Source organism: Salvelinus alpinus, chromosome 1 (genome assembly GCF_045679555.1).
Source record: "Salvelinus alpinus chromosome 1, SLU_Salpinus.1, whole genome shotgun sequence".
Lineage (NCBI taxonomy): Eukaryota > Metazoa > Chordata > Actinopteri > Salmoniformes > Salmonidae > Salvelinus > Salvelinus alpinus.
This window is the reverse complement of record NC_092086.1, coordinates 12,131,341-12,155,678: the sequence shown is the minus strand read 5'-3', so window position 1 is coordinate 12,155,678 and position 24,338 is coordinate 12,131,341. Positions and strand designations below refer to the sequence as shown.

The 24,338-nt window shown below is 43.9% G+C and overlaps 2 protein-coding genes across 2 annotated transcripts in view; both read left to right on the top strand.

The window, feature by feature from the left end:
* Positions 1-24,338, top strand: part of abat (4-aminobutyrate aminotransferase) — a 136,716-nt gene that overhangs the window by 10,922 nt on the left and 101,456 nt on the right. The window lies entirely within an intron of this gene.
* LOC139569783 (methyltransferase-like protein 22) overlaps positions 23-24,338 on the top strand; it is a 35,374-nt gene continuing 11,058 nt past the window's right edge. The window contains exons 1-6 of the mRNA XM_071391148.1: positions 23-660; positions 1,042-1,336; positions 3,028-3,149; positions 3,969-4,009; positions 5,837-5,981; positions 17,558-17,629. Of these exons, the coding sequence (XP_071247249.1) occupies positions 555-660; positions 1,042-1,336; positions 3,028-3,149; positions 3,969-4,009; positions 5,837-5,981; positions 17,558-17,629 (781 nt within the window). The 5' untranslated portion in view covers positions 23-554. The remainder of the gene's footprint in view (positions 661-1,041; positions 1,337-3,027; positions 3,150-3,968; positions 4,010-5,836; positions 5,982-17,557; positions 17,630-24,338) is intronic.

Here is a 24,338-nt window from a genome sequence, read left to right as displayed (position 1 = left end):
CAGATAGCAGGGCTGTATTTCACCTGTCTAACAGATAGCAGGGCTGTATTTCACCTGTCTAACAGATAGCAGGGCTGTATTTCACCTGTCTAACAGATAGCAGGGCTGTATTTCACCTGTCTAACAGATAGCAGGGCTGTATTTCACCTGTCTAACAGATAGCAGGGCTGTATTTCACCTGTCTAACAGATAGCAGGGCTGTGTTTCACCTGTCTAACAGATAACAGGGACAGGCTGTATTTCTGTTAGACAGGTGAAATACAGCCCATTTGGTAGTTTAAGCTCTTAAAAGTGTGTGTGTGTGACCTGTGTGCTTGTGTGTGTGTGTGACCTGTGTGCTTGTGTGTGTGTGTGACCTGTGTGATTGTGTGTGTGTGATTGTGTGTGTGACCTGTGTGTGTGACCTGTGTGTGTGTGTGTGTGTGTGACCTGTGTGATTGCGACAAATGTATATATGCGCCTGTGTGTCAGTTTGTGCTTGCAACACGGTGTGTCTGACGTGTGTGTGTTCCCCAGGTGTGCTGCAGGCAGGTAGATGACATGCAGGGTGAGCCATGGACCAGATCACCTTCCATTATGACACGGTGCTGTCTGACGTTCACCTGTTGCTGCCCAACTCTCGCCACCTCATGGCACGCCTTAACAGCGTAGGACAACCAGGTACTGGAGGGTGGGTGTGTGTGTGTGTGTGTGTGTGTGTGTGTGTGTGTGTGTGTGTGTGTGTGTGTGTGTGTGTGTGTGTGTGTGTGTGTGTGTGTGTGTGTGTGTGTGTGTGTGTGTAAAATGACACAAAATGTTATCATTTAGTTTCAATGTAGGGCTCTCCTGAATGTCAATGGAACTGTCCCAACCCTCTATTGCTGTGTTTACACAGGCAGCCCAATTCTGGTATTTTTTCCCCAATAATTGTTCTTTTGACCAATCACATCAGATCTTTTCACGTCAGATCTGTTTCAGAGCTGATCTGATTGGTCAAAATACCAATGAGTGAAAAGAAGATCAGAATTGGGGTGCCTGTCTAAACGCAGCCTGTGTGTCTAGTGTTCATCTCCCGGTTCAGAATCCTGTGGGACGGAGCGAAGCAGCACACCTGTGACCTCGGGGAAGAGTTAGACCGCGACACCCAGGAGGAGAGTGGAAGAGGAGATGCTAGGGGGAGTGAGACTGTGGCTGACGCAGGGGCAGACGGAGGAGTGGACAGAGGGGAGGACGGAGGAGTGGACAGAGGGGAGGACGGAGGAGTGGACAGAGGGGAGGACGGAGAGGAGGACAGAGGGGAGGACGGAGAGGTAGAACCACCCCTGGATGAAGATGGAGATTTAGAGGTACCACGCAGGTCAGTTACATCTCACCTCCACATCAGCTATTACAGTCAAACCTTCCCTTTGTTTTTTATTGCCTTCATTTGATTGTTGTACGGTAAATGTTTTAAGGCCAGAGGATCAATAGAATGGGAGATACACTAATGTCCAATTTAGAAATGTGGTTGTGCATCAGCAGTGTTTCTCTTTTTATGTCAGCCACTGACAGTCACTCAATTATCTCTCTCAGCATTATTTTGTACCTTTTTTTTTTTATATTGGTAAGTTAGTCTAGCGGCCAGCTATGTAAACTTGGTCGAATTGCCGACCGAGGGGCCCGCATTGATTTTGTTAGTCACTCAGATATCATATTAAAAACGGCACACACATCTCTCTACCCTATAGCAGAATGTGTAGAATTGCTGCAAATTAGCTTTAAAACAGCACACATCTCTCTACCCTATAGCAGAATGTGTAGAATTGCTGCAAATTAGCTTTAAAACAGCACACATCTCTCTACCCTATAGCAGAATGTGTAGAATTGCTGCAAATTAGTTATAAAATAAAAATAGCTAAATCTTCTCTCCACCACTTTTTTGTGGCCCCACCCCATCAAAGTTTCCCATCCCTGTTCCAGACTAACTATTGTACATGTTGTCCCTGTTCCAGACTAACTATTGTACATGTTGTCCCTGTTCCAGACTAACTATTGTACATGTTATCCCTGTTCCAGACTAACTATTGTACATGTTGTCCCTGTTCCAGACTAACTATTGTACATGTTATACCTGTTCCAGACTAACTATTGTACATGTTATCCCTGTTCCAGACTAACTATTGTACATGTTGTCCCTGTTCCAGACTAACTATTGTACATGTTATCCCTGTTCCAGACTAACTATTGTACATGTTATCCCTGTTCCAGACTAACTATTGTACATGTTATCCCTGTTCCAGACTAACTATTGTACATGTTGTCCCTGTTCCAGACTAACTATTGTACATGTTATCCCTGTTCCAGACTAACTATTGTACATGTTATCCCTGTTCCAGACTAACTATTGTACATGTTGTCCCTGTTCCAGACTAACTATTGTACATGTTGTCCCTGTTCCAGACTAACTATTGTACATGTTGTCCCTGTTCCAGACTAACTATTGTACATGTTATCCCTGTTCCAGACTAACTATTGTACATGTTGTCCCTGTTCCAGACTAACTATTGTACATGTTGTCCCTGTTCCAGACTAACTATTGTTCATGTTATCCCTGTTCCAGACTAACTATTGTACATGTTGTCCCTGTTCCAGACTAACTATTGTACATGTTATCCCTGTTCCAGACTAACTATTGTACATGTTATCCCTGTTCCAGACTAACTATTGTACATGTTGTCCCTGTTCCAGACTAACTATTGTACATGTTATCCCTGTTCCAGACTAACTATTGTACATGTTATCCCTGTTCCAGACTAACTATTGTACATGTTATACCTGTTCCAGACTAACTATTGTACATGTTATACCTGTCCAGACAGAGTCTGAGATAGGGACATGACTAACTATTGTACATGTTATACCTGTTCCAGACTAACTATTGTTCATGTTGTGCCTGTTCCAGACTAACTATTGTACATGTTATACCTGTTCCAGACTAACTATTGTACATGTTATACCTGTCCAGACAGAGTCTGAGATAGAGACATAACTATTGTACATGTCATCCAGGCCCAGACAAACACTCCCTGAGAGGGACAGAGACATGGTCTACCCCATCATCCTCAGCCAGGCAAGAAGAGAGGAAGAGGAGGAAGAGGAAGATAAGTGTCCTAGAGACGTCATCAGGATAGGTGAGAAGGGAACAGGACTGGTTTCTACCACTGACCCTGGTCACTTATTTCGTTTTTAGTCCAATGTATTTCCTGACGAGCTGAGTGAAGGTCTGAGAGGCAGAAGTATGTGTTGTAACTGTGTTTATGTGGGTTATAACTGTTTATGTGGGTTATAACTGTTTATGTGGGTTATAACTGTTTATGTGGGTTATAACTGTTTATGTGGGTTATAACTGTTTATGTGGGTTATAACTGTTTATGTGGGTTATAACTGTGTTTGTGTGTGTGATGACTGTGTTTGTGTGTGTTATGACTGTGTTTGTGTGTGTGTTATGACTGTTTGTGTGTGTTATGACTGTGTTTGTGTGTGTTATGACTGTGGTTGTGTGTTATGACTGTGGTTGTGTGTGTGTTATGACTGTGGTTGTGTGTGTGTTATGACTGTGTGTGTTTGTGTGTGTGTTATGACTGTGTTTATGTGTGTTATGACTGTTTGTGTGTGTGTTATGGCTGTGTTTGTGTGTTATGACTGTTTGTGTGTGTGTTATGGCTGTGTTTGTGTGTGTTATGACTGTGGTTGTGTGTGTTATGACTGTGGTTGTGTGTGTGTTATGACTGTGGTTGTGTGTGTGTTATGACTGTGGTTGTGTGTGTGTTATGACTGTGTGTGTTTGTGTGTGTGTTATGACTGTGTTTATGTGTGTTATGACTGTTTGTGTGTGTGTTATGGCTGTGTTTGTGTGTTATGACTGTTTGTGTGTGTGTTATGGCTGTGTTTGTGTGTGTGTTATAACTGTGTTTGTGTTTAACTGTTTAAATTCAACATGTCTTTAACAGAACACACTATGGCCACGCCTTTAGAAGATGTTGGCAAACAGGTGAGTGTCGCTCTCTCTCTCTCTCTCACTCTGTCTCTCTCACTCACTCACTCACTCACTCACTCACTCACTCTGTCTCTCTCTCTCTCTCACTCTGTCTTTCTCACTCACTCACTCACTCACTCACTCTCTCTCTCTCTCTCTCTCTCTCTCTCTCTCTCTCTCTCTCTCTCTCTCTCTTTGTCTTTCTCTCTCTCTGTCTCTCCCTCTCTCTCTCTCTCTCTTTGTCCCTCTCGCTCACCCCCGCTCCCTCTCTCGCTGTCATGCTACCTTATTTTTCCTTCCTCTCATATATAATGTACAGAGCCTTCAGAAAGTATTCATACCCCTTAACAACATGTGGAATAAGTCGTGTGACAGCTTGAATTCAAAATGGATTCAATTGATTTATTTTCTCACCCATCAAGACACAATACCCCATAATAACAAAGTGAAAACATGTTTTTAGAAATTTTTGCAAATTTATTGGAAAAGATGTTGAGAAATAACTCATTTACATAACTATTCACACCTAGATGTTCAACATTTCCTCATTATTCTTAAAACATTTTTTTACGCTCTGTCAAATTAGATGTTGATCATTGCTAGACAACCATTTTCAGGTCTTGCCATAGATTTTCAAGTGGATTTAGGTCAAAACTGTAACTCGCCCACTCCGGAACATTCACTGTCTTCTTGGTAAGCAACTCCAGTCTAGATTTGGCCTTGTGTTTTAGGTTACTGTCCAGCTGAAAGGGGAATTCATCTCATGTCTGAATTCATCTAATGAATTCATGTCTGGTAGAAAGCAGACTGAACCAGGTTTTCCTCTAGGATTTTGCCTGTGCTTAGCTCCATTTCGTTTTTTTTTTAATCCTGAAAAACTCCCCGGCCCTTAATTATTACAAGCATACCCATAACATGATGCTTCCACCACTATGTTTGCATATATGGAGAGTGGTCAGTAATGTATTGAATTTGCCCCAAACATAACACTTTGTATTCAGGACAAAAAGTTCATTTCTTTGCCACATCTTTAGGGCTGCGTTGCAAACAGGATGTATCTTTGGAATATTTTTATTCTGTTCAGGCTTCCTTCTTTTCAATCTGTCATTTAGATTAGTATTGTGGAGGAACTACAATATTGTTGATCCATCCTCAGTTTTCTCCTGTCACAGCCATTAAACTCTGTAACTGTTTTAAAGTCACCATTGGCCTCATGGTGAAATCCCTGAGTGGTTTCCTTCCTCTCCGGCAACTGAGTTAGGAAGGACGCCTGTATCTTTGTAGTGACTGGGTGTATTGATACACCATCCAAAGTGTAATTAATAACTTCACCATGCTGAACGGGATATTCAATGTCGACCAATAGGAGCCCTTCTTAACGAGGCATTGGAAAAGCTCCCTGGTCTTTATAGTTGATTCTGTGCTTGTAATTCACTTCTCGACTCAGGAACTTAATCATAATTGTATATGTGGGGTACAGAGATGAGGGGGTCAGAAATCATGTTAACCACTATTATTACACACAGAGGGAGCCCATGCAACTTATTATGTGACTTGTTAAGCACATTTTTACTCCTGAACTTATTTAGGCGTTTCCACAACAACGGGGTTGAATACTTATTGACTCAAGACATTTCAGCTTTTCATATTATAATTTTTTGTTTAAAAAAAATTCTAAACATAATTCCACTTTGACATTATGTGGTATTGTGTGTCGGGCCAGTGACAATAAAATCTAAATGTAAACCATTTAAAATTCAGGCTGTAACACAACAAACACAATGTGGTAAAAGTCCTGGTGTGTGAATACGTTCTGAAGGATCTGTATGGCTCCTTTACTAGGTCTGGCGTGGTGCCTTCCTATTGGCTGATTTAATCCTGTCTCAGCCAACTACATTCAGAGGAGCCACCGTCTTGGAGTTGGGGGCAGGGACTGGGCTGACCAGCATAGTCATGGCAACGGTGGCCAAAACAGTGTACTGTACAGGTAAGGTACCATCAGGTAAACCGGGGTTCTGTCAAATTGTTGTGGACCTGTCAGCAGAACGTTTGAATTCAACAATGTTTTACATCTACAGCGCCTTAGGAAAGTGTTCAGACCCCTTGACTTTTTCCACATTTTGTTACGTTACAGCCTTATTCTAAAAGTGATTCCCCTACGTAGTCATCATGTCCCCCCCACGTATTCATCACGTCCCCCACTTGGTCATCACGTCCCCCACGTATTCATCACGTCCCCCACGTAGTCGTCACGTCCCCCACGTAGTCATCACGTCCCCCACGTATTCATCACGTCCCCCACGTATGCATCACGTCCCCCGCGTAGTCGTCACGTCCCCCGCGTATTCATCACGTCCCCCACGTAGTCGTCACGTCCCCCACGTATTCATCACGTCCCCCACGTATGCATCACGTCCCCCACGTAGTCGTCACGTCCCCCACGTATTCATCACGTCCCCCACGTATTCATCACGTCCCCCGCGTAGTCGTCACGTCCCCCACGTATTCATCACGTCCCCCACATATGCATCACGTCCCCCACGTAGTCATCACGTCCCCCACGTAGTCGTCACGTCCCCCACGTATTCATCATGTCCCCCACGTAGTCGTCATGTCCCCCGCGTAGTCGTCACGTCCCCCGCGTAGTCGTCACGTCCCCCACGTATGCATCACGTCCCCCGCGTAGTCGTCACGTCCCCCGCGTAGTCGTCACGTCCCCGCGTAGTCGTCACGTCCCCCACGTATGCATCACGTCCCCCGCGTAGTCGTCACGTCCCCCGCGTAGTCGTCACGTCCCCCGCGTAGTCGTCACGTCCCCCACGTATTCATCATGTCCCCTACGTATTCGGCACGTCCCCACGTATTCATCATGTCTCCAACGTATGGTCCTGTAGAGCTACAGGGGTTGCAGGCTTCTGTTCCAGCCCTGCGCTGTTTATAAATGAGGCCCCTGGTCCAATTCAACAGACAGCAATGTAACTTGAATTGAGAGCATCTTGTTGCTCACCTCGTAGCTCTCCTTGTCCAGATATTCTGGCCCAGTCTGAAGAGTACTATCCTAGGCAGAAAATCTCACTTTTGAATAATCCCTTGGCATGATGTGATAAGAAATCTTACCTTTTGAAATAATTGTACCGTATTTCTCAATTTAGCAATTTTATGCATGGCTGCTGTTGCAGGCCCATTACACCTTCTCATAATAAAGCTGCTGCGATTCCTCTCAATCATAGTAATGGCACACACACGTACTCACTCACTCATAGGTTAGCTAACTAAGGATGTTGGGCACTGATAAACACAGAGATGTAAGGTTAGCTAACTAAGGATGTTGGGCTCTGATAAACACAGAGATGTAATGTTAGCTAACTAAGGATGTTGGGCTCTGATAAACACAGATGTAATGTTAGCTAGTTAGCTAAGGATGTTGGGCTCTGATAAACACAGAGATGTAATGTTATCTAACTAAGGATGTTGGGCTCTGATAAACACAGAGATGTAATGCTAGCTAGCTAAGGATGTTGGGCTCTGATAAACACAGAGATGTAATGTTAGCTAGCTAGCTAAGGATGTTGTGCTCTGATAAACACAGATGTAATGTTAGCTAACTAAGGATGTTGGGCTCTGATAAACACAGAGATGTAATGTTAGCTAGCTAAGGATGTTGGGCTCTGATAAACACAGATGTAAGGTTAGCTAACTAAGGATGTTGGGCACTGATAAACACAGAGATGCAAGGTTAGCTAACTAAGGATGTTGGGCTCTGATAAACACAGAGATGCAAGGTTAGCTAACTAAGGATGTTGGGCTCTGATAAACACAGAGATGTAAGGTTAGCTAGCTAAGGATGTTGGGCTCTGATAAACACAGAGATGTAATGCTAGCTAGCTAAGGATGTTGGGCTCTGATAAACACAGAGATGTAATGTTAGCTAGCTAGCTAAGGATGTTGTGCTCTGATAAACACAGATGTAATGTTAGCTAGCTAAGGATGTTGGGCTCTGATAAACACAGAGATGTAATGTTAGCTAGTTAGCTAAGGATGTTGGGCTCTGATAAACACAGAGATGTAATGTTAGCTAGCTAAGGATGTTGGGCTCTGATAAACACAGAGATGTAATGTTAGCTAGTTAGCTAAGGATGTTGGGCTCTGATAAACACAGAGATGTAATGTTAGCTAACTAAGGATGTTGTGCTCTGATAAACACAGATGTAATGTTAGCTAGTTAGCTAAGGATGTTGGCCACTGCACTGATAAACAGCATGTAGCTCGTCACTTTTATGTAGGATAGTGTAACAGCTTGCTGATGAAGTTGTAGACATGTTCCCAGCAGTCAGTCCGTACTTCAGCCTGTTTTCAAAGCACCAATCACTACATTGTAACGTTGGGTCAGGTAAAAGCGCAGCAGCAGACTAGTTAATGTTCTGACTCAAGACAGAGCAGGCTGTTCGCTGCTGTCGCTTGCCTTTCTCTGCCATTTCTCCAACTTAACGACGAGGACGTGCGGAGCGCTTTATATCTGTGCTAAATAGTTTCTCCTACTAACGTGACAGCGTTGTTACGTTAGGTATTTGTTTAATTAGATTGTTTCCCGTCATGATGATCTGGACCTGTTAGTGGTAGTTTTGTGACGGGTGCACTGTGCACATTTAATTTAGATTTTTAAACATCGTTTTTCTGTTAGGGATTTTTTTTTTTTAAACGTTTTAAGGTTTAAATGTTCACACTCCTAGTTACAGGAACCCTGACCCTACCAACAAACTGGCTCAGAATATACAGTCACATTAATCTTATCCAGGTAATATCACACATTATGTTTAAATGTATAGCTCCGACAATGAAAGGAACAGATGGATTAAATGTAGTGACTAGCAGCTAATCACATTCAGAAAAGATTCATTCAAACCTCTTAAAAGGATGGTTCAGTAGATTATGGTGACCAGGATAGTGATTTAACATGCCTCTAAACCCACATCTGTAGATTATGGTGACCAGGATAGTGATTTAACATGCCTCTAAACACACATCTGTAGATTATGGTGACCAGGATAATGATTTAACATGCCTCTAAACACACATCTGTAGATTATGGTGACCAGGATAATGATTTAACATGCCTCTAAACACACATCTGTAGATTATGGTGACCAGGATAATGATTTAACATCCCTCTAAACACACATCTGTAGATAATGGTGACCAGGATAATGATTTAACTAAACCCACATCTGTAGATTATGGTGATTTAACATCCCTCTAAACCCACATCTGTAGATTATGGTGACCAGGATAGTGATTTAACATGCCTCTAAACACACATCTGTAGATTATGGTGACCAGGATAATGATTTAACATGCCTCTAAACACACATCTGTAGATTATGGTGACCAGGATAATGATTTAACATGCCTCTAAACACACATCTGTAGATTATGGTGACCAGGATAATGATTTAACGTGCCTCTAAACACACATCTGTAGATTATGGTGACCAGGATAATGATTTAACATGCCTCTAAACACACATCTGTAGATTATGGTGACCAGGATAATGATTTAACATGCCTCTAAACCCACATCTGTAGATTATGGTGACCAGGATAATGATTTAACATGCCTCTAAACACACATCTGTAGATTATGGTGACCAGGATAATGATTTAACATGCCTCTAAACCCACATCTGTAGATTATGGTGACCAGGATAATGATTTAACATGCCTCTAAACACACATCTGTAGATTATGGTGACCAGGATAATGATTTAACATGCCTCTAAACCCACATCTGTAGATTATGGTGACCAGGATAATGATTTAACATGCCTCTAAACCCACATCTGTAGATTATGGTGACCAGGATAATGATTTAACATGCCTCTAAACCCACATCTGTAGATTATGGTGACCAGGATAATGATTTAACATGCCTCTAAACACACATCTGTAGATTATGGTGACCAGGATAATGATTTAACTAAACCCACATCTGTAGATTATGGTGACCAGGATAATGATTTAACATGCCTCTAAACACACATCTGTAGATTATGGTGACCAGGATAATGATTTAACATGCCTCTAAACACACATCTGTAGATTATGGTGACCAGGATAATGATTTAACTAAACCCACATCTGTAGATTATGGTGACCAGGATAGTGATTTAACATGCCTCTAAACCCACATCTGTAGATTATGGTGACCAGGATAGTGATTTAACATGTCTCTAAACCCACATCTGTAGATTATGGTGACCAGGATAATGATTTAACATCCCTCTAAACACACATCTGTAGATTATGGTGACCAGGATAATGATTTAACATGCCTCTAAACCCACATCTGTAGATTATGGTGACCAGGATAGTGATTTAACATCCCTCTAAACCCACATCTGTAGATTATGGTGACCAGGATAGTGATTTAACATGCCTCTAAACACACATCTGTAGATTATGGTGACCAGGATAGTGATTTAACATGCCTCTAAACACACATCTGTAGATTATGGTGACCAGGATAATGATTTAACTAAACCCACATCTGTAGATTATGGTGACCAGGATAGTGATTTAACATGCCTCTAAACCCACATCTGTAGATTATGGTGACCAGGATAATGATTTAACATGCCTCTAAACCCACATCTGTAGATTATGGTGACCAGGATAATGATTTAACATCCCTCTAAACACACATCTGTAGATTATGGTGACCAGGATAATGATTTAACTAAACCCACATCTGTAGATTATGGTGACCAGGATAGTGATTTAACATGCCTCTAAACACACATCTGTAGATAATGTTGACCAGGATAATAATCTGACTGGAATGGTGCTGTGTGTTTCTACCAGTCATCGCTGTATGATTTCATAAAGACCAACATGTTACACTATAGTATAGTTTATAAAGACCACCAGAGACCATTAAAACACACACATAGGAGTGTTTAATCAACTATCGCTTCACTACACAGATTTCACAGTTACAACTGTGTTGAGAGGAGGCAGCACAGACAGAACCGGTCCTCAACACCTTGGCAGTTTCAAACCCCTCTATTACTACCTCTTACTATTATATAGTGCAATCAAGACATTCAACGTGAGGAAAAGCCACTCTCCCATCTGATTCGTGCTTGTTGCAGGTGTGTGGGAGTGATGTGTTGAAAGGGGAAAAGCATACTGCTCCTGCCAGTATCACGTCAGTTCTTTCAGCTTAATGAACTGAGTGCAGGTCGGTGTTTCTTCTGTAAAGGCCCAGTGCAGCCCACTTTGTGGTTTTCCTGGGTCTTATACACAGTGCCTTTGGAAAGTAGTAATGTTCGACTTTTTCCACATTTTGTTACGTTACAGACTTTCTCTAAAATGTATTAAATACAAAAACATCCTCAGCAATCTACATACAATACCTCCAACTCAGACCACCCAGACAGTCCTAGTGATCCATACCTCTCTCCCTTTAACACCTAGTGTTCCCCTCCCAACTCAGACCACCCAGACAGTCCTAGTGATCCATACCTCTCTCCCTTTAACACCTAGTGTTCCCCTCCCAACTCAGACCACCCAGACAGTCCTAGTGATCCATACCTCTCTCCCTTTAACACCTAGTGTTCCCCTCCCAACTCAGACCACCCAGACAGTCCTAGTGTTCCAAACCTCTCTCCCTTTAACAGCTAGTTTTCCCCTCCCAACTCAGACCACCCAGAGAGTCCTAGTTTTCCCCTCCCAACTCAGACCACCCAGACAGTCCTAGTTTTCCCCTCCCAACTCAGACCACCCAGACAGTCCTAGTTTTCCCCTCCCAACTCAGACCACCCAGACAGTCTTAGCTAAATTATTGCTTGAGAAATTGCAGTTTTCTAAGAAGCAATTTTTGTCTCGTTTTTAAAAAATAAACTTTATAATTGAAACCAATCACAGTAAGGTACTTAAATGTTACCCAGAAATGATTTGATATTCAGATAAAAATGGCTGCATTTGACCTTTAAAGTGATAATTGTTGCACTTGTATTAAAGTGCTCTTCTGGAGAGGGAAAGAACATTTCAAAGGGCAAGATAATTCCAAGCTACTCTGCCTGCCTGTCTGCCTGCCTGCCTGTCTGCCTGTCTGTCTGCCTGTCTGTCTGTCTGTCTGTCTGTCTGTCTGCGTAGACCAGGAAGCATCATATTAAATAGACTGTTCTTCTGAATCTATTCAGGGAATGAAAATTCAATTTACTACTAAAGTCAGGGTGAGTAATAGTACTACTGCCAATCATCTCTGATACAGAAACCATTCTACATGGTGGTCACCATGCTTCACTGAACCAAGGTCTATCATCTCTGATACAGAAACCATTCTACATGGTGGTCACCATGCTTCACTGAACCAAGGTTAGAATCATCTCTGATACAGAAACCATTCTACATGGTGGTCACCATGCTTCACTGAACCAAGGTCTATCATCTCTGATACAGAAACCATTCTACATGGTGGTCACCATGCTTCACTGAACCAAGGTTAGAATCATCTCTGATACAGAATCCATTCTACATGGTGGTCACCATGCTTCACTGAACCAAGGTTAGAATCATCTCTGATACAGAATCCATTCTACATGGTGGTCACCATGCTTCACTGAACCAAGCTCAGAATCATCTCTGATACAGAATCCATTCTACATGGTAGTCACCATGCTTCACTGAACCAAGTTCAATCATCTCTGATACAGAAACCATTCTACATGGTGGTCACCATGCTTCACTGAACCAGAAACCATTCTACATGGTAGTCACCATGCTTCACTGAACCAAGTTCTATCATCTCTGATACAGAATCCATTCTACATGGTGGTCACCATGCTTCACTGAACCAAGCTCAGAATCATCTCTGATACAGAAACCATTCTACATGGTGGTCACCATGCTTCACTGAACCAAGCTCAGAATCATCTCTGATACAGAAACCATTCTACATGGTGGTCACCATGCTTCACTGAACCAAGCTCTATCATCTCTGATACAGAAACCATTCTACATGGTAGTCACCATGCTTCACTGAACCAAGCTCAGAATCATCTCTGATACAGAAACCATTCTACATGGTGGTCACCATGCTTCACTGAACCAAGGTCAGAATCATCTCTGATACAGAAACCATTCTACATGGTGGTCACCATGCTTCACTGAACCAAGGTCAGAATCATCTCTGATACAGAAACCATTCTACATGGTGGTCACCATGCTTCACTGAACCAATCTGACAACTTCCGGTTTGGAGCGTGCAGTCGCAATTCCGCTTCGCTCCACAGGTAGTTTTACCATTTTCATTTTCATTACAGTACAACGGTTTGATTTGTTTGATCTTAGCTAGCTACATAGCCGTCTTTGTATCAAAGATAATTGTGTAGTTATTGAGGTTCGCTAGCCAGCTATTTTCGTCCGAACGTAACGTAACGTAGTCAATACTGCTAGCTAGCCAGCTAGCCACCGAATAGCAGCATAGCAGCACTGGAGAAACTATTACATTACAATGGAACGACTTGATTAGTGTAGTGTTAGCTGGCTACATAGTTGTCTTTGCTATCTTTGTATCTAAGATAATTGTGTAGCTTAGAGTTGGTTAGAGTAATTATTCGGTTAACTAGCCAGCTATTTTCGTCCGCCGCGCTGCGCTGCCGTCTCCTACCTAGTCAACACTGCTAGCTAACACTGCTAGCTAGCCAACTTCTACCGAATAGCAGCACTGTAGAAACTCACATTACAACTTACATTACAACGGAACGACTTGATTAGCGTACTGTTAGCTAGCTACATAGTTGTCTTTGTTGTCCTTGTATCCAAGATAATTGTGTAGTTTTGAGAAATTGTCGAGGTTACCTAGCCAGTTAGAGGTTACCTAGCCAGCTACACGTTCAAACAAAGTCAACAACGCAGCCACTGCTAGCCAGCCTACTTCACCGCCAGCAGTACTATATCATTTTAGTCAATAAGATTTTATTTTATTTTTGCAACGTAAGCTTAACTTCCTGAACATTCGAGACGTGTAGTCCACTTGTCATTCTAATCTCCTTTGCATTAGCGTAGCCTCTTCTGTAGCCTGTCAACTATGTGTCTGTCTATCCCTCTTCTCTCCTCTCTGCACAGACCATACAAACGCTTCACACCGCGTGGCCGCTGCCATTCTAACCTGGTGGTTCCAGCGCGCACGACCCACGTGGAGTTCCAGGTCTCCGGCAGCCTCTGGAACTGCCGATCTGCGGCCAACAAGGCAGAGTTCATCTCAGCCTATGCGTCCCTCCAGTCCCTCGACTTCTTGGCACTGACGGAAACATGGATTACCACTGACAACACTGCTACTCCTACTGCTCTCGCCTCGTCTGCCCACGTGTTCTCGCACACCCCGAGAGCTTCTGGTCAGCGGGGTGGTGGCACTGGGATCCTCATCTCTCCCAAGTGGACATTCTCTCTTTCTCCCCTGACCCATCTGTCTATCGCCTCCTTTGAATTCCATGCTGTCACAGTTACCAGCCCTTTCAAGCTTAACATCCTTATCATTTATCGCCCTCCAGGTTCCCTTGGAGAGTTCATCAATGAGCTTGACGCCCTGATAAGTTCCTTTCCTGAGGATGGCTCACCTCTCACAGTTCTGGGTGACTTTAACCTCCCCACGTCTACCTTTGACTCATTTCTCTCTGCCTCCTTCTTTCCACTCCTCTCCTCTTTTGACCTCACCCTCTCACCTTCCCCCCCTACTCACAAGGCAGGCAATACGCTTGACCTCATCTTTACTAGATGCTGTTCTTCCACTAATCTCACTGCAACTCCCCTCCAAGTCTCCGACCACTACCTTGTATCCTTTTCCCTCTCATCTAACACTTCCCACACTGCCCCTACTCGGATGGTATCGCGCCGTCCCAACCTTCGCTCTCTCTCCCCCGCTACTCTCTCCTCTTCCATCCTATCATCTCTTCCCTCTGCTCAAACCTTCTCCAACCTATCTCCTGATTCTGCCTCCTCAACCCTCCTCTCCTCCCTTTCTGCATCCTTTGACTCTCTATGTCCCCTATCCTCCAGGCCGGCTCGGTCCTCCCCTCCTGCTCCGTGGCTCGACGACTCACTGCGAGCTCACAGAACAGGGCTCCGGGCAGCCGAGCGGAAATGGAGGAAAACTCGCCTCCCTGCGGACCTGGCATCCTTTCACTCCCTCCTCTCTACATTCTCCTCTTCTGTCTCTGCTGCTAAAGCCACTTTCTACCACTCTAAATTCCAAGCATCTGCCTCTAACCCTAGGAAGCTCTTTGCCACCTTCTCCTCCCTCCTGAATCCTCCTCCCCCTCCTCCCTCTCTGCGGATGACTTCGTCAACCATTTTGAAAAGAAGGTCGACGACATCCGATCCTCGTTTGCTAAGTCAAACGACACCGCTGGTTCTGCTCACACTGCCCTACCCTGTGCTTTGACCTCTTTCTCCCCTCTCTCTCCAGATGAAATCTCGCGTCTTGTGACGGCCGGCCGCCCAACAACCTTCCCGCTTGACCCTATCCCCTCCTCTCTTCTCCAGACCATTTCCGGAGACCTTCTCCCTTACCTCACCTCGCTCATCAACTCATCCTTGACCGCTGGCTACGTCCCTTCCGTCTTCAAGAGAGCGAGAGTTGCACCCCTTCTGAAAAAACCTACACTCGATCCCTCCGATGTCAACAACTACAGACCAGTATCCCTTCTTTCTTTTCTCTCCAAAACTCTTGAACGTGCCGTCCTTGGCCAGCTCTCCTGCTATCTCTCTCAGAATGACCTTCTTGATCCAAATCAGTCAGGTTTCAAGACTAGTCATTCAACTGAGACTGCTCTTCTCTGTGTCACGGAGGCGCTCCGCACTGCTAAAGCTAACTCTCTCTCCTCTGCTCTCATCCTTCTAGACCTATCGGCTGCCTTTGATACTGTGAACCATCAGATCCTCCTCTCCACCCTCTCTGAGCTGGGCATCTCCGGCGCGGCCCACGCTTGGATTGCGTCCTACCTGACAGGTCGCTCCTACCAGGTGGCGTGGCGAGAATCTGTCTCCGCACCACGTGCTCTCACCACTGGTGTCCCCCAGGGCTCTGTTCTAGGCCCTCTCCTATTCTCGCTATACACCAAGTCACTTGGCTCTGTCATATCCTCACATGGCCTCTCCTATCATTGCTATGCAGACGACACACAATTAATCTTCTCCTTTCCCCCCTCTGATAACCAGGTGGCGAATCGCATCTCTGCATGTCTGGCAGACATATCAGTGTGGATGACGGATCACCACCTCAAGCTGAACCTCGGCAAGACGGAGCTGCTCTTCCTCCCGGGGAAGGACTGCCCGTTCCATGATCTCGCCATCACGGTTGACAACTCCATTGTGTCCTCCTCCCAGAGCGCTAAGAACCTTGGCGTGATCCTGGACAACACCCTGTCGTTCTCAACTCACATCAAGGCGGTGACCCGTTCCTGTAGGTTCATGCTCTACAACATTCGCAGAGTACGACCCTGCCTCACACAGGAAGCGGCGCAGGTCCTAATCCAGGCACTTGTCATCTCCCGTCTGGATTACTGCAACTCGCTGTTGGCTGGGCTCCCTGCCTGTGCCATTAAACCCCTACAACTCATCCAGAACGCCGCAGCCCGTCTGGTGTTCAACCTTCCCAAGTTCTCTCACGTCACCCCGCTCCTCCGCTCTCTCCACTGGCTTCCAGTTGAAGCTCGCATCCGCCACAAGACCATGGTGCTTGCCTACGGAGCTGTGAGGGGAACGGCACCTCCGTACCTTCAGGCTCTGATCAGGCCCTACACCCAAACAAGGGCACTGCGTTCATCCACCTCTGGCCTGCTCGCCTCCCTACCTCTGAGGAAGTACAGTTCCCGCTCAGCCCAGTCAAAACTGTTCGCTGCTCTGGCACCCCAATGGTGGAACAAACTCCCTCACGACGCCAGGTCAGCGGAGTCAATCACCACCTTCCGGAGACACCTGAAACCCCACCTCTTTAAGGAATACCTAGGATAGGATAAAGTAATCCTCCTAACCCCCCCTCCCCCTTAAAAGAGTTAGATGCACTATTGTAAAGTGGTTGTTCCACTGGATATCATAAGGTGAATGCACCAATTTGTAAGTCGCTCTGGATAAGAGCGTCTGCTAAATGACTTAAATGTAATGTAAAATGTAACCAAGGTTAGAATCATCTCTGATACAGAAACCATTCTACATGGTGGTCACCATGCTTCACTGAACCAAGCTCAGAATCATCTCTGATACAGAAACCATTCTACATGGTGGTCACCATGCTTCACTGAACCAAGCTCAGTCATCTCTGATACAGAAACCATTCTACATGGTGGTCACCATGCTTCACTGAACCAAGCTCAGAATCATTTCAAGTATTGATGAGCTGGTAGCAAGTTGTTCTTAATGAATGTATCTTATTTGTCATGTTTGTTCTATTTCCAATGTTGTGTTTTAGAATGTTGGAAGCCCAATGTCTCTGTAATGTTTCTAAGTTTAAAGTTACATAAATGCTGTGTCAAATCCCAATATCTGTGTAACGTTGTGTTGCAGACGTTGGGGAGGATCTACTGAGCATGTGCCAGAAGAACGTGACGTTAAACAGACACCTGATGGAACCTGCAGGTGAGCCAACATTGAACAGTTAGACAATGTGTAGTTAGAGAACATTAGTTAGAGAACGTTACTTAACCAACGTTTAGCACAGAGCTGCCGGCAAACGTGTGATCAGCTGGCATTTTCAATTAGGTCGGGCAGTGCCTCACCACTTTTGATTTAGTTTAATTAAAAATATTTATGCAAAGCGTTAAGATGAAGTACAAAGTCATGTTTTTTTTGACTGATTTGCCTCATGATTTGTCAACTGGGGAGTGCTGCGGGCACATGGTAGTGGGGAGGTGACAGTATTGAGTATTATAGTGGTGTCTCTTTAACAGGTGGGGAGGTGACAGTATTATAGTAGTGTCTCTTTAACAGGTGGGGAGGTGACAGTATTATAGTGGTGTCTCTTTAACAGGTGGGGAGGTGACAGTATTATAGTGGTGTCTCTTTAACAGGTGGGGAGGTGACAGTATTGAGTATTATAGTGGTGTCTCTTTAACAGGTGGGGAGGTGACAGTATTATAGTAGTGTCTCTTTAACAGGTGGGGAGGTGACAGTATTATAGTGGTGTCTCTTTAACAGGTGGGGAGGTGACAGTATTATAGTGGTGTCTCTTTAACAGGTGGGGAGGTGACAGTATTATAGTGTTGTCTCTTTAACAGGTGGGGAGGTGACAGTATTGAGTATTATAGTGGTGTCTCTTTAACAGGTGGGGAGGTGACAGTATTATAGTAGTGTCTCTTTAACAGGTGGGGAGGTGACAGTATTATAGTGGTGTCTCTTTAACAGGTGGGGAGGTGACAGTATTATAGTGGTGTCTCTTTAACAGGTGGGGAGGTGACAGTATTGAGTATTATAGTGGTGTCTCTTTAACAGGTGGGGAGGTGACAGTATTATAGTGGTGTCTCTTTAACAGGTGGGGAGGTGACAGTATTATAGTGGTGTCTCTTTAACAGGTGGGGAGGTGACAGTATTATAGTGGTGTCTCTTTAACAGGTGGGGAGGTGACAGTATTGAGTATTATAGTGGTGTCTCTTTAACAGGTGGGGAGGTGACAGTATTATAGTGGTGTCTCTTTAACAGGTGGGGAGGTGACAGTATTATAGTGGTGTCTCTTTAACAGGTGGGGAGGTGACAGTATTATAGTGGTGTCTCTTTAACAGGTGGGGAGGTGACAGTATTGAGTATTATAGTGTTGTCTCTTTAACAGGTGGGGAGGTGACAGTATTATAGTGGTGTCTCTTTAACAGGTGGGGAGGTGACAGTATTGAGTATTATAGTGGTGTCTCTTTAACAGGTGGGGAGGTGACAGTATTGAGTATTATAGTGTTGTCTCTTTAACAGGTGGGGAGGTGACAGTATTATAGTGGTGTCTCTTTAACAGGTGGGGAGGTGACAGTATTGAGTATTATAGTGGTGTCTCTTTAACAGGTGGGGAGGTGACAGTATTATAGTGGTGTCTCTTTAACAGGTGGGGAGGTGACAGTATTATAGTGGTGTCTCTTTAACAGGTGGGGAGGTGACAGTATTATAGTGGTGTCTCTTTAACAGGTGGGGAGGTGACAGTATTGAGTATTATAGTGGTGTCTCTTTAACAGGTGGGGAGGTGACAGTATTATAGTGGTGTCTCTTTAACAGGTGGGGAGGTGACAGTATTGAATATTATAGTGTTGTCTCTTTAACAGGTGGGGAGGTGACAGTATTATAGTGGTGTCTCTTTAACAGGTGGGGAGGTGACAGTATTGAGTATTATAGTGTTGTCTCTTTAACAGGTGGGGAGGTGACAGTATTATAGTGGTGTCTCTTTAACAGGTGGGGAGGTGACAGTATTGAGTATTATAGTGTTGTCTCTTTAACAGGAGGGGAGGTGACAGTATTGAGTATTATAGTGGTGTCTCTTTAACAGGTGGGGAGGTGACAGTATTGAGTATTATAGTGGTGTCTCTTTAACAGGTGGGGAGGTGACAGTATTATAGTGGTGTCTCTTTAACAGGTGGGGAGGTGACAGTATTATAGTGGTGTCTCTTTAACAGGTGGGGAGGTGACAGTATTATAGTGGTGTCTCTTTAACAGGTGGGGAGGTGACAGTATTATAGTGTTGTCTCTTTAACAGGTGGGGAGGTGACAGTATTATAGTGTTGTCTCTTTAACAGGTGGGGAGGTGACAGTATTATAGTGGTGTTTCTTTAACAGGTGGAGAGGTGACAGTATTATAGTGTTGTCTCTTTAACAGGTGGAGAGGTGACAGTATTGAGTATTATAGTGTTGTCTCTTTAACAGGAGGGGAGGTGACAGTATTGAGTATTATAGTGGTGTCTCTTTAACAGGTGGGGAGGTGACAGTATTGAGTATTATAGTGGTGTCTCTTTAACAGGTGGGGAGGTGACAGTATTATAGTGGTGTCTCTTTAACAGGTGGGGAGGTGACAGTATTGAGTATTATAGTGTTGTCTCTTTAACAGGTGGGGAGGTGACAGTATTGAGTATTATAGTGGTGTCTCTTTAACAGGTGGGGAGGTGACAGTATTATAGTGGTGTCTCTTTAACAGGTGGGGAGGTGACAGTATTGAGTATTATAGTGTTGTCTCTTTAACAGGTGGGGAGGTGACAGTATTGAATATTATAGTGGTGTCTCTTTAACAGGTGGGGAGGTGACAGTATTGAGTATTATAGTGGTGTCTCTTTAACAGGTGGGGAGGTGACAGTATTATAGTGGTGTCTCTTTAACAGGTGGGGAGGTGACAGTATTGAGTATTATAGTGTTGTCTCTTTAACAGGTGGGGAGGTGACAGTATTGAATATTATAGTGGTGTCTCTTTAACAGGTGGGGAGGTGACAGTATTATAGTGTTGTCTCTTTAACAGGTGGGGAGGTGACAGTATTGAGTATTATAGTGGTGTCTCTTTAACAGGTGGGGAGGTGACAGTATTATAGTGGTGTCTCTTTAACAGGTGGGGAGGTGACAGTATTGAGTATTATAGTGGTGTCTCTTTAACAGGTGGGGAGGTGACAGTATTGAGTATTATAGTGTTGTCTCTTTAACAGGTGGGGAGGTGACAGTATTATAGTGTTGTCTCTTTAACAGGTGGGGAGGTGACAGTATTGAGTATTATAGTGGTGTCTCTTTAACAGGTGGGGAGGTGACAGTATTATAGTGTTGTCTCTTTAACAGGTGGGGAGGTGACAGTATTGAGTATTATAGTGGTGTCTCTTTAACAGGTGGGGAGGTGACAGTATTGAGTATTATAGTGGTGTCTCTTTAACAGGTGGGGAGGTGACAGTATTGAGTATTATAGTGTTGTCTCTTTAACAGGTGGGGAGGTGACAGTATTATAGTGGTGTCTCTTTAACAGGTGGGGAGGTGACAGTATTGAGTATTATAGTGGTGTCTCTTTAACAGGTGGGGAGGTGACAGTATTATAGTGTTGTCTCTTTAACAGGTGGGGAGGTGACAGTATTGAGTATTATAGTGGTGTCTCTTTAACAGGTGGGGAGGTGACAGTATTGAGTATTATAGTGGTGTCTCTTTAACGGGTGGGGAGGTGACAGTATTGAGTATTATAGTGGTGTCTCTTTAACAGGTGGGGAGGTGACATTATTGAGTATTATAGTGGTGTCTCTTTAACAGGTGGGGAGGTGACAGTATTGAATATTATAGTGTTGTCTCTTTAACAGGTGGGGAGGTGACAGTATTATAGTGGTGTCTCTTTAACAGGTGGGGAGGTGACAGTATTGAGTATTATAGTGTTGTCTCTTTAACAGGTGGGGAGGTGACAGTATTATAGTGGTGTCTCTTTAACAGGTGGGGAGGTGACAGTATTGAGTATTATAGTGTTGTCTCTTTAACAGGAGGGGAGGTGACAGTATTGAGTATTATAGTGGTGTCTCTTTAACAGGTGGGGAGGTGACAGTATTATAGTGTTGTCTCTTTAACAGGTGGGGAGGTGACAGTATTATAGTGGTGTTTCTTTAACAGGTGGAGAGGTGACAGTATTATAGTGTTGTCTCTTTAACAGGTGGAGAGGTGACAGTATTGAGTATTATAGTGTTGTCTCTTTAACAGGAGGGGAGGTGACAGTATTGAGTATTATAGTGGTGTCTCTTTCACAGGTGGGGAGGTGACAGTATTGAGTATTATAGTGGTGTCTCTTTAACAGGTGGGGAGGTGACAGTATTGAATATTATAGTGGAGTCTCTTTAACAGGTGGGGAGGTGGCAGTATTGAGTATTATAGTGGTGTCTCTTTAACAGGTGGGGAGGTGACAGTATTGAGTATTATAGTGGTGTCTCTTTAACAGGTGGGGAGGTGACAGTATTATAGTGGTGTCTCTTTAACAGGTGGGGAGGTGACAGTATTGAGTATTATAGTGTTGTCTCTTTAACAGGTGGGGAGGTGACAGTATTGAATATTATAGTGGTGTCTCTTTAACAGGTGGGGAGGTGACAGTATTATAGTGTTGTCTCTTTAACAGGTGGGGAGGTGACAGTATTGAGTATTATAGTGGTGTCTCTTTAACAGGTGGGGAGGTGACAGTATTATAGTGGTGTCTCTTTAACAGGTGGGGAGGTGACAGTATTGAGTATTATAGTGCTGTCTCTTTAACAGGTGGGGAGGTGACAGTATTATAGTGTTGTCTCTTTAACAGGTGGGGAGGTGACAGTATTGAGTATTATAGTGGTGTCTCTTTAACAGGTGGGGAGGTGACAGTATTGAGTATTATAGTGGTGTCTCTTTAACAGGTGGGGAGGTGACAGTATTGAGTATTATAGTGTTGTCTCTTTAACAGGTGGGGAGGTGACAGTATTATAGTGGTGTCTCTTTAACAGGTGGGGAGGTGACAGTATTGAGTATTATAGTGGTGTCTCTTTAACAGGTGGGGAGGTGACAGTATTATAGTGTTGTCTCTTTAACAGGTGGGGAGGTGACAGTATTGAGTATTATAGTGGTGTCTCTTTAACAGGTGGGGAGGTGACAGTATTGAGTATTATAGTGGTGTCTCTTTAACAGGTGGGGAGGTGACAGTATTGAGTATTATAGTGGTGTCTCTTTAACAGGTGGGGAGGTGACATTATTGAGTATTATAGTGGTGTCTCTTTAACAGGTGGGGAGGTGACAGTATTGAGTATTATAGTGTTGTCTCTTTAACAGGTGGGGAGGTGACAGTATTATAGTGTTGTCTCTTTAACAGGTGGGGAGGTGACAGTATTGAGTATTATAGTGGTGTCTCCTTAACAGGTGGGGAGGTGACAGTATTGAGTATTATAGTGGTGTCTCTTTAACAGGTGGGGAGGTGACAGTATTGAGTATTATAGTGGTGTCTCTTTAACAGGTGGGGAGGTGACAGTATTATAGTGGTGTCTCTTTAACAGGTGGGGAGGTGACAGTATTATAGTGGTGTCTCTTTAACAGGTGGGGAGGTGACAGTATTGAGTATTATAGTGTTGTCTCTTTAACAGGTGGGGAGGTGACAGTATTATAGTGGTGTCTCTTTAACAGGTGGGGAGGTGACAGTATTATAGTGTTGTCTCTTTAACAGGTGGAGAGGTGACAGTATTGAATATTATAGTGTTGTCTCTTTAACAGGTGGGGAGGTGACAGTATTATAGTGTTGTCTCTTTAACAGGTGGGGAGATGACAGTATTGAGTATTATAGTGGTGTCTCTTTAACAGGTGGGGAGGTGACAGTATTGAGTATTATAGTGTTGTCTCTTTAACAGGTGGGGAGGTGACAGTATTATAGTGTTGTCTCTTTAACAGGTGGGGAGGTGGCAGTATTGAGTATTATAGTGGTGTCTCTTTAACAGGAGGGGAGGTGACAGTATTGAGTATTATAGTGGTGTCTCTTTAACAGGTGGGGAGGTGACAGTATTGAGTATTATAGTGGTGTCTCTTTAACAGGTGGGGAGGTGACAGTATTATAGTGGTGTCTCTTTAACAGGTGGGGAGGTGACAGTATTATAGTGGTGTCTCTTTAACAGGTGTGGAGGTGACAGTATTATAGTGTTGTCTCTTTAACAGGTGGGGAGGTGACAGTATTATAGTGTTGTCTCTTTAACAGGTGGAGAGGTGACAGTATTGAGTATTATAGTGTTGTCTCTTTAACAGGAGGGGAGGTGACAGTATTGAGTATTATAGTGGTGTCTCTTTAACAGGTGGGGAGGTGACAGTATTGAGTATTATAGTGGTGTCTCTTTAACAGGTGGGGAGGTGACAGTATTATAGTGGTGTCTCTTTAACAGGTGGGGAGGTGACAGTATTGAGTATTATAGTGGTGTCTCTTTAACAGGTGGGGAGTTGACAGTATTGAGTATTATAGTGGTGTCTCTTTAACAGGTGGGGAGGTGACAGTATTATAGTGGTGTCTCTTTAACAGGTGGGGAGGTGACAGTATTGAGTATTATAGTGTTGTCTCTTTAACAGGTGGGGAGGTGACAGTATTGAATATTATAGTGGTGTCTCTTTAACAGGTGGGGAGGTGACAGTATTATAGTGTTGTCTCTTTAACAGGTGGGGAGGTGACAGTATTGAGTATTATAGTGGTGTCTCTTTAACAGGTGGGGAGGTGACAGTATTATAGTGTTGTCTCTTTAACAGGTGGGGAGGTGACAGTATTGAGTATTATAGTGGTGTCTCTTTAACAGGTGGGGAGGTGACAGTATTGAGTATTATAGTGGTGTCTCTTTAACAGGTGGGGAGGTGACAGTATTGAGTATTATAGTGTTGTCTCTTTAAC